This window comes from Entelurus aequoreus, linkage group LG07 (genome assembly GCF_033978785.1).
Source record: "Entelurus aequoreus isolate RoL-2023_Sb linkage group LG07, RoL_Eaeq_v1.1, whole genome shotgun sequence".
NCBI lineage: Eukaryota > Metazoa > Chordata > Actinopteri > Syngnathiformes > Syngnathidae > Entelurus > Entelurus aequoreus.
In genome coordinates this window covers 56,471,274-56,486,351 of record NC_084737.1, presented here as the reverse complement: position 1 = coordinate 56,486,351, position 15,078 = coordinate 56,471,274, and the positions used below count along the sequence as shown (strand labels likewise).

General features: G+C 40.4%; 1 protein-coding gene across 7 annotated transcripts in view; it reads left to right on the top strand.

The window, feature by feature from the left end:
• The first annotated feature begins 7,958 nt into the window (after positions 1-7,958).
• LOC133654064 (fidgetin-like) overlaps positions 7,959-15,078 on the top strand; it is a 79,136-nt gene continuing 72,016 nt past the window's right edge. For 4 of the 7 annotated variants that reach the window (XR_009826825.1, XM_062054033.1, XM_062054036.1 and 1 more), the window contains exons 1-2: positions 7,959-8,220; positions 8,417-8,450. Coding sequence is in view for 1 of the 7 variants with exons in the window: in XM_062054032.1 (XP_061910016.1) it covers positions 8,448-8,454 (7 nt within the window). In the remaining 6 variants the exon portion in view is untranslated. Of the gene's footprint in view, positions 8,221-8,416; positions 8,455-15,078 lie in introns of all 7 variants that reach the window. The other 3 variants (XR_009826826.1, XM_062054032.1, XM_062054035.1) reach the window with 1 other exon arrangement.

Genomic DNA, 15,078 nt, shown 5'->3' with positions numbered 1-15,078 from the left:
ATTTAGATTTACTGACATTTGCATGCATAAATGAATTAAGAGTTGCCTCAACTTACGAGCTCAGTCCTAACTTACGAGCTCAGCTCCTTTTAGGACTGAGCTTGTAAATTGAGGTGCCACTGCATTCGATTTGATTTATATATATATATATATATATTTCCATCCATCCATTTTCTACTGCTTATTCCCTTCGGGGTCGCGGGGGGCGCTGGAGCCTATCTCAGCTACAATCGGGCGGAAGGCGGGGTACACCCTGGACAAGTCGCCACCTCATCGCAGGGCCAACACAGATAGACAGACAACATTCACACTCACATTCACACACTAGGGCCAATTTAGTGTTGCCAATCAACCTATCCCCAGGTGCATGTCTTTGGAGGTGGGAGGAAGCCGGAGTGCCTGGAGGGAACCCACGCAGTCACGGGGAGAACATGCAAACTCCACACAGAAAGATCCCGAGGCCGGGATTGAACTCACGACTGCTCAGGACCTTCGTATTGTGAGGCAGACGCACTAACCCCTCTTCCACCGTGCTGCCCTATATATATATATGAAAATAAAAAAAATCTCCTTCTCACCCCGGTGGGGTGGTATCTGTGTCATCCTCAAGCTCGGGTCCTCTACCAGAGGCCTGGGAGTTTGAGGGTTCTGCGCAGTATCTTGGCTGTTCCTAGGACCACGCTCTTCTTGTTACGGCGCACGCACATTCTGCTTCTCCCTCCACGGCGGGAGAACCTAAAGGCTCCGCTGTAAGCTCCGCAGGACACGCCCCCGTATGTGCCACGCAGACCGCGCCGCCGCAGCCAGAGGGAATATGCAGTCTAAGCACCTGGACCTGACGAGAGGCGGCAGCTGCTCTTTCAACCCTTGGTACTTCTCAAGTTTCTCGTGTTCCTTCTTCCTGATGTTGGCGTCAGCTGGGATTGCCACATCTATCACCACCACCCTTTTCTGCTCTTTGTCCACCACCACCCTTTTCTGCTCTTTGTCCACCACCACTGAACAGTGATATATATATATTGGATTGGCCCACTTCTAGTAAACTACTCCAGAGGTTTTTAGGATTCCCTAACTTATATCGTCGATTTATTCGAGTTTATAGCCGAGTGGCACTCCTTCTTACTAAACTGACATCTGTGAAAATCCCATTAGAATGGACACATGAAGCTAACAATGCGTTTGTGTCTCACAAAACTCTTTCCTTTTGCTCCTGTCTTGGCTCATTCTAACCTCTCTATTATTTTTTGTGTCGAGGTCGACACCTCTGGTATCGGCATAGGATTTGTCCTCTCCCAGCGTGACCTCTCCACTGGGAAACCTTCTCTTGTCGCCTGACCCCGGCAGAAATAAATTATGACGTGGGAAATCAAGAACTCCTGGCCATCGTATTAGCCTTACAGGAGTGGTGGCATCTCTTCGAGGGCTCAAAAGAACTTGGCTTATCTGCGGTCTTCACAAAGATAAAATATGGTGGTCGTCTATGAGAACCTATGTCAAGGAGTTTGTTGCCACTTGTGCTGTCTGTGCCCGCAACAAGTCATCCCACCAAGATCCGGAGGGACCCTGGTCTTACGCGGGTTTGGACTTTATTACTGGACTCCACAACTTCCACAACTGTGTCATACTCACTTTCGTCGACCGCTTCTCTAAGATGGTACATTTTGTCGCTGTGCCCAGGCTGCCTTCCGCTTTAGAGACTGTTAACCTCCTGTTTCAGCATGTATTCCAGCTGCACAGCATTCCTGTGGAAGTGGTTTCCGACCGAGGCTCTGTCTGTGTCCACAACATGTCATTGTTTATTGTTTATTGAATTAGCTGATGCCAAGGCGACTGCCAGTCTTCCTGGGGTCCATATAGGAGCATACAAAATACAAATACAAAGAATACATGCATTGCATCATGCCACCAGGATCCGGAGGGACCCTGGTCTTACGTGGTATTGGATTTTATTACTTAATAGGCTGTTACTGTTGTGTGGGGGGTCACATCGTTACAGTCAACACAGCTGAGCTGCGCGGTGGGCCTCATTCCAAACCACACTTCAGCGCACTGAGGATTGGTGCCCAAAAGTACTGGCCGCGGCCGCCCTTGGCGGACATTCAGTGGGCTCTCAAACACAGAGTGACAGGGCAGTTGAGGCCACTTCAGCCAGCATTAGTGAGGCCTAAGATTACATGGTAATGTGCAACCTCAAATTTGGAGGGTGTCCACATTCAATCGTGCTAGCTCATTGTTAATAACAGCTGTCTTTCTGACATTGTTGATGTCTTGCATGTTTACAGAAACAGACGTTCTAACATCCCAGTTTTAAAATTGGTCTCTTTCGTTGATTTTGCTTGAAGTTGTCTGGTGCAATGGTTTTGGTCTGCTTTTCAGAAAATTCCTAATTGACTAGCACCAAATGAGGATCGTAGACCATTGCAGGGCAGCACCTTATTTACTCACGGGTGACGAGGCTGGAATGTTTTCTCCAGTGTAATTAGGTTCGGTTAATGGTGTAGAATTGGTTTGCATTAGATGTAAGCCTGGGCAGCCTTATATGGAGGACAGGCTATTGCCCATGCAGCACGCCCCCGCTCTCTATGTCAATAGTAGATCCAAAAGAATAGCAGGAACATTAGAGTTTGGCACCAGCAACATCACGAAAGCTGCCAGAATGAGGTTTGATACAACATCAAACTGCCTTTGGACTCAGACTCCAGATTTTCCTCAAGGTTTACTCTATAAGCCTTTCCCCAAGTTAGGTGACCGCAAGGCAACGGTGATGGTAATATATAGTCACCATTGGCTCTCCTGAGCCAGCTTCCTTTTACAGAGTTTGTTTTTAATGCCACCTTCCTCACCACTATACAACATAAAGTAGCAAGAAACACGTCAATAATGAATAAAGCAAAACATGTTCTAGACCAAAAATCACTCCATATTCTCTACTGCTCGCTAGTGTTACCATATCTGAGTTATTGTGTAGAAATAAGGGGAAATACCTACTAAAGTACACTTCATTCATTAACGGTGTTGTAAAAGAGATCAGTTATAATAATACATAATGTTGGATATAGAGAACATACAAACCCTTTATTCATTGAATCAAAATACTGAAATTCCACGACATAGTGAATTTGCAAACAGCTAACATTATACACAAAGCAAACTATAACCTGCTACCCAAGAATATACAACAATTCTTCTCAACGAAAGGCGAGAAATATAATTTTAGAGAAAAAAGTAATTCAAAACATTTGTACGCACGTACAACACTTAAGACCTTCAGTATATCAGTATGTGGAATTTAATTATGGAATGGATTAAGCAAAGAAATCAAATAATGTACTAATATGATCCACTCAAAAAACTCTTCAAACTTAAACTGTTTACAAAGTACAAAGAAGAAGAACCATGTTAAACATTCTGAATTGATTTCATCCAACCATTCATTTTCAAGATAATCGTACTCATCTCACCATATGAAATATAACTTACTTCACCAATTATTTTTTAATTTTTTTTATTGTTATTACTTACGGAGTATATTGTGAATACATTGAGAACAGGAAGTGAACAAAAGTTTTAGCAACTGCTATGTAAAGGAAAAGGGGTAGGATAAGCTCTGCTTCTTCCTACTCCTTTTCGAACATGTTGAATAGAGAAACTAGAAATTGTGACGTATCATGTCGTATGCATGCATGTTCGAAATAAGCTCAAACTCAAACTCAAACTCAAACTTCTCCTGCGGGAACCGGCGAGGGTGTCAGCTTAGTCGCCACCAACTCGGCCCTGAAGATAGGTTGTACTGGCTTACAGGTTACCAGAAGTAACTGACATAGAACTACTGTACTACAACCCCTGGCAGAAGTGATGTTGATTCAGTTGTTTAATTTTGTAACAAAAAAAACCAAAATCAAAGAACAGGCATGACACAAAACTACAGTCATTTCAAATGGCAACTTTCTGGTTTTAAGAAACATACAAAATAAATCAAGAAAATAACATTGTGGTAGTAACAGTTAAATGTTTAGATCAAGCAAATTGATTCATTCATTCATTAGTTGAGAGTTAACAATTAGTTTTCACACCTTGGAGAGCTGTTGGACTAGGTGGATTAATATGAATCTTGGCTTTAAAACAAGAGATGTAAATTGAAACAAAGGAGAGGATTATCAAAATTCTTCAAGAGAGTGAACCATCATGTATCTTGCAAAATATGTTGATTATTCCCATTCAGCTGTCTCTAAAATCTGGACCAAGTACAAAAGAGATGGGATGGTTGTAAAAGTCAAGCATACTGATAGACCAAGAAAAAAATCAAAGCGTCAGACAGAAAACTTAAAGCACTATGTCTTGAAAACAGAAACTGTGCATCAAAACAAATGAAGAACGAAAGCCGTCATTAACATCTAAACATAAAAAAAAGGTTCCATTTGGCTAAGGAACAATAATTGTGGACTATGGATAACTGGAATAAACTAATATGATGAATCGAAAATCTGCATTGGGCGAGGTAATGAGACTGGAACTTTTGTTTGGTGCTATTCCGAATTAGATTTATGAAGATCAGCCATTAATGACATGGGGCTGCACGTCAGGTATAGGCATTGGGGAGATGACTGTCATTACATCTTCAATAAATGCACAAGTTTGCATTGACAATTTGGACACTGTTCTTATTCCATCAATCAAAAGGATGTTTGAGGATGGGGATGTTATTTTTTCTAAGATAATAATGTATCTTGCAAAACTGCAAAAACTGTTCTTGAAGAAACATTCATTTGTCATTATCATTGCCTGCAATTAGTCCTGATCTCAATCCAACTGAAAATGTGTGGTGGACATTAAAGAAAATGGTCCATGACAGGACTGCATGATACAATGCTGAACTGAACAGCCATCAGAGAAAGTTTGAGCAAGATTGATGAAGAGTACTGTTGGTTGATGTCAAGGTTATCCAAGCAGGGAGGCATGGTAGTTGCTTTGTGGATGACATCACTGGAGCAGGACATTGTTGTGCCTCCCCAGCTGCACAGCTACTCATAGCAGACGGCTATGAGTAGCTGTGGTATGGTATTTTATTTTTTTATTATAATTTTTTTGTCATAAAAAAATACAATCATGTGTGCTTACAGACCGTATCCCTGCAGACTGTATTGATCTATATTGATATATGATGTAGGAACCAGAAATATTAATAACAGAAAGAAACAACCCTTTTGTGCGAATGAGTGTGAATGAGTGTAAATGGGGGAGGGAGGTTTTTTGGGTTGGTGCACTAATTGTAAGTGTATCTTGTGTTTTATATGTTGATTTAATTTAAAAAAAAAAAAAAAAAAAAAAAAATATATATATATATATATATATATATATATATATATATATTTTTTTTTTTTTTTTTTTTTTTTTTAATGTTTTTATTTTATTTCATTTATTTATTTATTTATTTATTTATTTATTTCTTGTGCGGCCCGGTACCAATCGATCCACAGACCGGTACAGGGCCGCGGCCCGGTGGTTGGGGACCACTGATCTAAAGCATTCGAGCATCAACACATTCACAATAATAATCCTCCAGCTCCCCAAATTCCCACTTTATCCATAAATCAAAAAGTTCTATCCAGCATTTCTGTTCAGCTTCAGGGCTTCAGCACACACACGTTCTACACCAGGGGTCACCAACGCGGTGCCCGCGGGCACCAGGTAGCCCGTAAGGACCAGATGAGTAGCCCGCTGGCCTGTTCTAAAAATAGCTCAAATAGCAGCACTTACCAGTGAGCTGCCTCTATTTTTGAAATTGTATTTATTTACTAGCAAGCTGGTCTCGCTTTGCTCGACATTTTTAATTCTAAGAGAGACAAAACTCAAATACAATTTGAAAATCCAAGAAAATATTTTAAAGACTTGGTCTTCACTTGTTTAAATACATTCATTAATTTTTTTACTTTGCTTCTTATAACTTTCAGAAAGACAATTTTAGAGAAAAAATAATACCTTAAAAATGATTTTAGGATTTTTAAACATATATACCTTTTTACCTTTTAAATTCCTTCCTCTTCTTTCCTGACAATTTAAATCAATGTACAAGTAAATTAATTTTTTTTATTGTAAAGAATAATACATTAATTTGAATTTAATTATTCATTTTAGCTTCAGTTTTTTCGACGAAGAATATTTGTGAAATATTTCTTCAAATTTATTATGATTAAAATTAAAAAAAATGATTCTGGCAAATCTAGAAAATCTGTAGAATCCAAATTTAAATCTTATTTCAAAGTCTTTTGAATTTCTTTTAAAATTTTTGTTCTGGAAAATCTTGAAGAAATAATGATTTGTCTTTGTTAGAAATGTAACTTGGTCCAATTTGTTATATATTCTAACTAAGTGTAGATTGGATTTTAACCTATTTAAAACATGTCATCAAAATTCTAAAATTAATCTTAATCAGGAAAAATTATTCCATAAATTATTTTTTTTAATTTTTCAAAAAGATTCGAATTAGCTAGTTTTTCTCTTCTTTTTTTCGGTTGAATTTTGAATTTTAAACCGTTCAATTAAGTGTAAATATAATTAATTATTAATAATAAAATAAAGTTAAAGGTAAATTGAGCAAATTGGCTATTTCTGGCAATTTATTTAAGTGTGTATCAAACTGGTAGCCCTTCGCATTAATCAGTACCCAAGAAGTAGCTCTTGGTTTCAAAAAGGTTGGTGACCCCTGTTCTACACAAATAAGACATTCTCAGTGTTGACATTTTAAGACTGAGTTTGGACAATTTAACAAAATATTATTTTGTCCAATCTCAAGCATTGTATTTTATTCAATGATGACTATTAAAAAAATATTGCTTCATCTCTGTCCAGCATATAGTTATGAACAACGTATTGCTATCATTGTTTAACAACTAATTCCGTTTATCAGTCCAACTAATTTTAGCTCAGGGGCCGCATGGAGGAAAATCCGTGCACACGCGGGCCGGGCTATTAAAATCATGGCATTAAAACTAAAAAATAAAGACAACTTCAGATTGTTTTCTTTGTCTTACTTTGGCCAAAAATAGAACAAACACTTCCTGAAAATATTACAATAAAAATATAGAAAAAAAATTACCGGCAGCGGTAAAAATTTTAGATCCATGAAGGAAAGAAGAAAGTGAATACATTTATAACTGAATAAATTTACATATGCATACAAATTTGTTTTCTTTTGTATTATTATTTTTAATTAATTAAGTAACGTTTATGACAACCTTTTTCCAAAACAAAATATAGAATGTGAGATATAACAGGATAATGCATACATTTATCATTTGTTTTCAAAACGGTTACAAAAAAGTGGGACCCCAAAAATTTAATGGGGGACCCCATTTTGAAAATTCCTTGCGCCAACACTGATGGAGTATTGGTGCGTGCAAAACAGCAGCAGGCGGCTGTGGCCTGCGGGCTGGTTCTAAAACTAATCAAATATCATCATCAGACAGTTAATTAATTAGTTAATTCATTTGCGGGCCGGATCTGGCCTGCGGGTCTGGACTTTGACACCTAGGATTTATATGTTTATGTAATTTATTTTCTAAAGTTACCCTATTATAATTACATATTATTTTGATGTTATTTAATAATATAAGTCACTAAATCATTCTCATTATTCATTTATACTTATTTTTAATGGCAGAAGCTATATTTGTTATTTATATATATTTTTTTATTACAGCACTATATTTGCTAGTTTTTTTTCCCAACACGATTTTCCGTCCTTCTTTTCTTTACTTCATCACTAATATATCCTTGTTTTTAATGACAACATGTAAAAACACGAAATATTGAAAATGATACGGAAATTAATGAAATATATACCAGTCGGCATATCTTAGAAGTGGTATAAACTTCTTCCTTGCCCTTTTTTGGACAGTTTGAATGGTACAATCATATGAACCAAAGCTGTCTTCAATTATTAAACAGTAATATTTGCAAGCATGTGCGCATGCGCAGTGCGGCAGAGCACGGTGAGAGAGCGGCGTCCTCATGGCGATGCTGATATCCCGACATGGCAAACGGAGAATGAGCTCATGTTCGATTCCTGAGTCTCACTGCGGGATATGCTTCCTCCTCGGACGGCTGCGGGCCCGACTGTCAACAACCCCCCCGGTTCCGACGAGGTCTTAAAGCGGCACACCCTCCTCAAGACCACTGGCGAGGACCGAACCGGAGGTCGACCTGTGGATGAAATAACAGGTGAGGACGCCTCACGTTCGCAGACATCGACCGAGGAGGATCATTCCAATCACTTGGTCGAACTCGACATGTATATTTTAATATTCACCTGTCTTGTCAGGTGGATTTTAACTTCCATTAAGACAATTTGCTGTAGTGGAACACACAGTTTACAAAGAAATATTATTAACATTATGTGTTCCATTATGTGTTCCAGCACGACATTATCATCATCAGCAGCAGCATACATGGTAGGTTAGTTCCGTGTTATATTTTCCTAAACTTTATTTTACTATGAAAATAACACTGTGGGGTTTTAAACGTTATTTATAAAAACGTTTTTTATTTTGGTCTGAATGTACTCTTATGTTGAGTTTAAACTGTGAAGCTATGCAAACGAGGCTCCCAAAAGCCAATTTATCAGTCAAAAACCACAACAACAACAAAAAAACTAACTAACAAAAAGTAACAATTGAACTTATCAAGATACATTTTTGCCAATTTCATTGTTCTTTTTTGGAAAAAAAATAAATTATAATGTTTTACTTATTTGTATATTTGTATTACTACTAGGAGTGAAATTACAAACTATTATCACATACTACAGTTTTTTTATTAGTGGAAATAAAAATATAAATTCACTTAATTATTAATTATTGTAATTTATACAGTATTAATGCTAATATTGTCAAACAATTACATTTTTAAATTAGATCAATCATACTTTGGCATGTGCCTCACAATACAAAGGTCCTGGGTTCAATTCTCTGGGTCGGGGGTCTTTCTGTGTGTAGTTTGCATGTTCTCCCTGTGACTGCGTGGGTACTCCGGCTTCTTCCCACCTCCAAAGACATGCACCTGGGGATAGGTTGATTGGCAACACTAAATTGTTCTCTAGTGTGTGAATGTGAGTGTGAATGTTGTCTGTCTATCTGTGTTGGCAGCTGAGGTAGGCTCCAGCACCCCCCCTACCCCGAAAGAGACAAGCGGTAGACGATGGATGGATGGATGGATGATTAATAGCAGCAAATTACTTGCGTGCATAATTTAAATTAACTTAAAAAAAACGCCAATGTTTTGACACAAACTCAATGTTATAGTCAGAATTTCATAAATATGTAATTTTTTTTCATGTTTTAGGAAATGCACCTCATTTATTTGATCAAAACTTGCTAACAGTTTCAACTAAAGTCCCGTCTGAGTGTATATTAAAAGGACATTTTCCAGCAAGCTCACAAGTCAGGAACTTTTCACTCATCACTCATCTCAAATCGGCAGTTACTGTAAATGAGGATATTCGGTCAAAAAAAATGCGTAAATCATCTTTGTTAATACATGCTTAATGCGATAATGTTTTGTTATCATCCGCATGAGTTAACGCATTACCTTTGACAGTCTTAAGTAATATATATTTTAATTAATATGTAATAATAATCAATAAATACATCGATAAAAAATGATCACATCTACAGTATTAGCTACTTTTATATCTACTAACATTTTTAGAATGAAATATTTTTCTTCAGAAACCCTCCCATGCATTTTAAAAGTAGTGCTGTCAACTGAATTCGCTTTTTAATTGCAAATAATCACACCCTTTTAAAATTAGCCCACAATTAACATTTTATTAATTAATTTAGAGATTTACAGGAGCAGGCAAATATGCTTGTCTGTTGTTTTATGATGACAAATGTTTCCCAGAATGTTTTCTATGATACTTCAATGGTCGTCTCCTGCAGTAAAACATGTCAAAATAATAAAAATGTCCTTTTAAGAGTGTGTGTGTAATTCAAATACAGTGGTTGTTACAACATTTTGCTAATACAAGAGGACAGTGCTTCTCATTTATTTTCTGTTATGGCCCCCCCAGGAAGAAGAAAACATTTAGCCCCCACTTGACCCCCTACCCACTCTCTGCCTCGACAATAGATAGTATAATTTGTCTATAAAATTGTTATAGGTACACCTCTGCATAACATTGTATCCTTATTAGCATTAGAGAAAACAAAAAAGAAAAACATAAAGAAATATAGATTAACTTATAACAAACAATAACTATCAACATTGTGTTTTAGTCTTTAACAGAAAATATTTAAAGTGCATCAATTGGCCTAAAAATTGGGAAAAAAAAGAAATCCTTATATATTCCAGAAAACACAGAGTGAGATGTTCTACCTCTTGTGCGAAACACAAATGCATAAAATGACTTAACACATTAAAATGAACAGTGAACGTGAATGGAAGACCTGACGGATAAAATTTACGGGTGCGCATCATCAGTAGTGTTCCTCTGGGTCATTGGATGTTTCGGTCTTTAACACTATACACCCTCTCCAGAGGCGGCCAGCTACAGGATGATCAGACCTTAGCTTGCGACCCAAGCCCAATTAGCCATAAAAGTCACCTTGTTGGCAGACCTATCAGGGAACTATGCATGGCAGGGGCGTCCGGTTCCCTGAGTCAGCTTTGTCTGACCGCATACCTCCTGCTGCACTAGTTGGGGGCCCAATTGGGGTCATTCCTCTTCAGCCAGAGCCACCGGCTGCTCTTTTCGGCTGCTTCAGATGCGGCTTTGATGGCTGTACGCAGGCACTGACCCCTGACTCCCAAGTTCCTCAGCAGTTTTGCGGTAGAGGTTCCCACAAAGTCTCTGCACCCAACCTCCACAGGGCGGACTTCAGTATTCCAGCCGCGATTTTGAGCTTCCGCGGCCAGCTCGGAATACCGCAAATATTTCCTCTCATATGCCTCCTCCATAGATTCCTCCCAGGGTACAGTGAGCTCAACAATGAAGGCCTTTTTGTGGGAAGTGGACCAGAGCACTAAGTCAGGCCTCAAAGTGCTAGTGGCGATCTCGCTGGGGAAAATCAGCTGTTTGCCAACATCTGCCAGCATCTTCCAGTTGCGTGCTGGACACAGCTGACTTCTCTCTGACGGGTTAACGTTGCGCCCGGCAACTGTGACCCCTTCACGGATAAAGGTAGTTCTCCATGAGGTTTTAGATGGTGGTGGTAGTGCATTGATGTTGGATCGTTTTACCTCCAGTGTGGAAGCAAGACTCTTCAAAACTTGGTTGTGGCGCCAAGTATATCGCCCCTGAGTGAGGCTGGTTTTGCAACCTGTGAGTATGTGTCGGAGGGAGGCTGGCTTAGTACAAAGGGCGCATGATGGATCTTCGCCAAACCACTGCTGGAGATTGGTTGGGGTCGGAAGGACATCGTAGGGAGCTCTGATGGCAAAGCTTAAGCTCCTTGCATCCATGGCCCATACATCCCTCCAGCTCAACTTCTTTCTTTCAACGCCTTCCCACTGAGTCCACCGACCCTGTTTGCCAAGGGTGACTGCCTTGGCCCATCCCAGGGCCTCCTCTTGACGCCGTACTTCCTCCACCACCATCTTCCTCCGTGTTGGCACATTGGCACTTCTCCAGGCAGGGCGACTAGACATAAGACCAAGGCCTCCTCTACCTTGCTGAACATTCCCCAAAATGTCAGCATGTCTGAGAGCTGCTGTGGCCTCTTCAACTGCTCTTGCTGGTGTCCACTTGCGCCCTGAAACCAATGTTGGTGCATTTTCCCTAACCGCTGGATCTTTGGATTCATTCAAGGTCAACTGCAGTCGTGTTTTGGCACACTTGAACTCCTCTGTAAGACTGGTAAGGGGCAACTTGAGGATACTGTCACCGTAAAGGCCTATGGTGGTGAGACAGCGTGGAACTCCAAGCCACTTTTTTATGTAGCCGGTGACTCTTCTCTCCAGCTTCTCCACCGTTGAGATGGGCACCTCATAGACTGCCAGGGGCCACATCACCCGGGGTAGTAAGCCGAACTGAAGGCACCAGGACTTGAGCTTCCCAGGCAGTTGGGTATTGTCAATCACCAGTAGGCCTCTTTTGATGTCATTGCACAACTGCTTCACCTGGTCTTTATCTCGTAGACTTGCATCATATCGCCTTCCTAGACTTTTGACTGGCTGCTCGGATATAGTGGGGATTGGCTCATCTCCAATGAAGAACTGCAAATCAGCGAGCACTCCCTTCACCACTGAGATGCTGCGTGACTTGGATGGGTTAATCTTCATCTGAGCCCAACTGATGTTCTCCTTGAGTTTTCTGAGTAATCTCCTGGTGCAAGGGATGGTGGTAGTCAGAGTGGTGATGTCATCCATGTAGGCTCTGAGGGGAGGGAGGCGCCTGCAAGAGCCCAGTTTTTGTCCACCTACGACCCATTTTGAGGCTCGAATGATGATCTCCATGGCCATGGTAAATGCCAAGGGAGATACAGTACATCCGGCCATGATGCCTATTTCCAGGTGCTGCCATGAGGTGGTAAATTCTGGTGTTGAGAAGCAGAACTGCAGGTCATAAAAGTAGACTTTCACCAAGGTTGTGATGGTGTCCGGGATGTTAAAGAATTTGAAGGCAGTCCAGAGGAGCTCATGGGGCACAGAGCCAAAGGCATTTGCGAGATCCAAGAAGACTGCGTGAAGGTCCCTTTTCTCCCACTTTGCCATTTGGATCTGGTGCCAGATCATACTGGCATGTTCTTGGCACCCAGAGAAGCCTGGTACTCCTGCCTTCTGAACAGATGTATCTATATAATTATTTCTGTGCAGGTACTCGGCCATCCTTTGTGCAATAACACTGAAGAAGATCTTACCCTCCACGTTTAGCAAGGCAATTGGGCGGAACTGACTGATGTTTGCGGCGTCTTTCTCCTTTGGAATAAGGATCCCACCTGCCCTACGCCATGCTTTAGGAATGGTTTTCTTCTGCCATACCGTTCTCATGAGTCTCCAAAGAATCCTGCAGACATCTGGTGTGTTCTTGCAAACCTTGTACGGGACTCCGTTTGGCCCAGGAGCTGAAGCTGTTCTTGCCCGATGGACAATCCTCTCGACCTCCTTCCATGTTGGAGGACCGGTCTCAAATTGATGCTTTGGGGGGTCGATTGGTGGAATGTCTGGCGGAATGGCCATGTGTTCATGACGCCTTGGATCAGAGTGGGTTGCTCTCAGGTGGTCCTCTAAATCATACTTTGTTGTTTTTAGGACCCCACTTTTCTCCTTGGTAAAGAGATTCTTCAGGAATTTAAAAGGATCTTTGTAGAACAGTGTTCTTGTTTGTTCTTTCGTCCTTCTTCGTTTGCATAGACTCTCTGCTCTGCGGAGGGATGCCAGGCGTGTTTTAATGTCAGTTTGGAGAGCACATATGCCCTCCTTTTCCAATTCTGGGGCCCTCTTCCACAGTTTCCTGAGTCGTCTCAGTTCTTTGACAAGGCGCTTGATTTCCTGTTGCCTCCTGGAGATGGGTGGAGTGGGAGGTGTTTTAGCAGCTTTTATCTCTAAAAATCCAAATCGTTCTGCACCGTATTGATAGATGATATTTCCCATTTTCTCCAGCTTCTTCTCTGCTGTGCCTTTGAGTTGTTCAATGGACCGCATTAGGTCACTATTCACTGTTTCCCAGAGCTTCTTTTCCACAGCACTGGGCCACTTCACTCGCAGTCTGCGGCCTGGGAGTCTCTGCTCGACTGCAGGTTGGGGAGTTAGGGTAGGATCCACCTCTGGTGTTTCTTCCACTACTAGTTCAGTGCTTGAGTATACCTCTTCCGCTACAGGGGTGCTGATGCTCTCCAATCTATGGTTTTCATCCAGTTGGTGAACTTCTATCGACTGATTTGACTCCTTCTGCAAGAAGAGGTCAATGCGAGGCCCCTGATTCTTTTCACTTAAGCACTTTTTCTTTCCCTGGTGAATCCTTAAGCCCCGAAAAGATGTTATTTTCCTCCACCCACAGCTACAAATCTGCAGTTTGTGGTCCACTGCTGTGACAAGGCTTGTGCTGGTTGCTGTGGTGTTATCTTGCGCTGGTTTTCCAAAATTATGAAACAAAACATCTACCGAACTCACATCGTAATAAAAGAAACAAGCTGTCACTATTTTGCAAGGTTTCTCGCGCCGTGACCCCAAGATGCAAAGACGGCAGGCAACGTACAAGTAACACGTTATTTTAAATAGGGACAGTGCAGGAACAAAAGTTGAAGGAGCAAACACATTGCTATAGTGCACACAACACAAAGACCCAATAGACGTTGAAGCAACTCCCTTTCACACATGACACTGGAATATAAAACCTCCTAATTGCCATTCAGTGACAGTTGGGTTTTTTAATTGCCAACCACGAACTGGTGAGGAGAATGGCGCTCAGAAACAAGCAAAGTCACTGAAAGACAAACCAAATCATTAAGTAAAACGAAAGTAAGAGCGCTACACAGGAAGACAAACAAAACAGGAAAAACATTGCAAAAAACCCAAACAATCACAACACGCGGCAAGTTAACACATAGAACAAAGTTATGTACCTCTGATCCTCTCTTACTGACTCGAAATCACCATATTAACACGAGATACACAACAAGGAGTTGCATATTAAAAAACGAGATAGAAATGAACAAAGTTGTTGTTATGAATTTGCAAAACAAAATGAGTTGCGGAGGTCGACATTTTGTTAATGTTTTGGCAAACCAAGCTTGTTCAGTTTGTTTTCAGGTTTAAATAAAATACATGTTACAAAATGAGTACAGTGGTACCTCAACAAACAAGCTCCATTTGTTACGCCACTGAGCTTATAACTCGAAACACTCACAATTTAGTCAAAATCATCTTTAGTGACAATTGTCAACATGTGCTGGACATGCAGTACAGGAAAATAAAAAAAACATGTCTCTTTGAACCACGGTGTGAGCTAATTGTTTTTTAAGCTTATGTTTTATGCAAAATTTAAAGGATAAAATACAACTAAAATAAAAATACAGATCTACAAATATATTACAGGATAATGTACAAAATGTGCATTTAGAAAAAAAAAATCCATTTTAA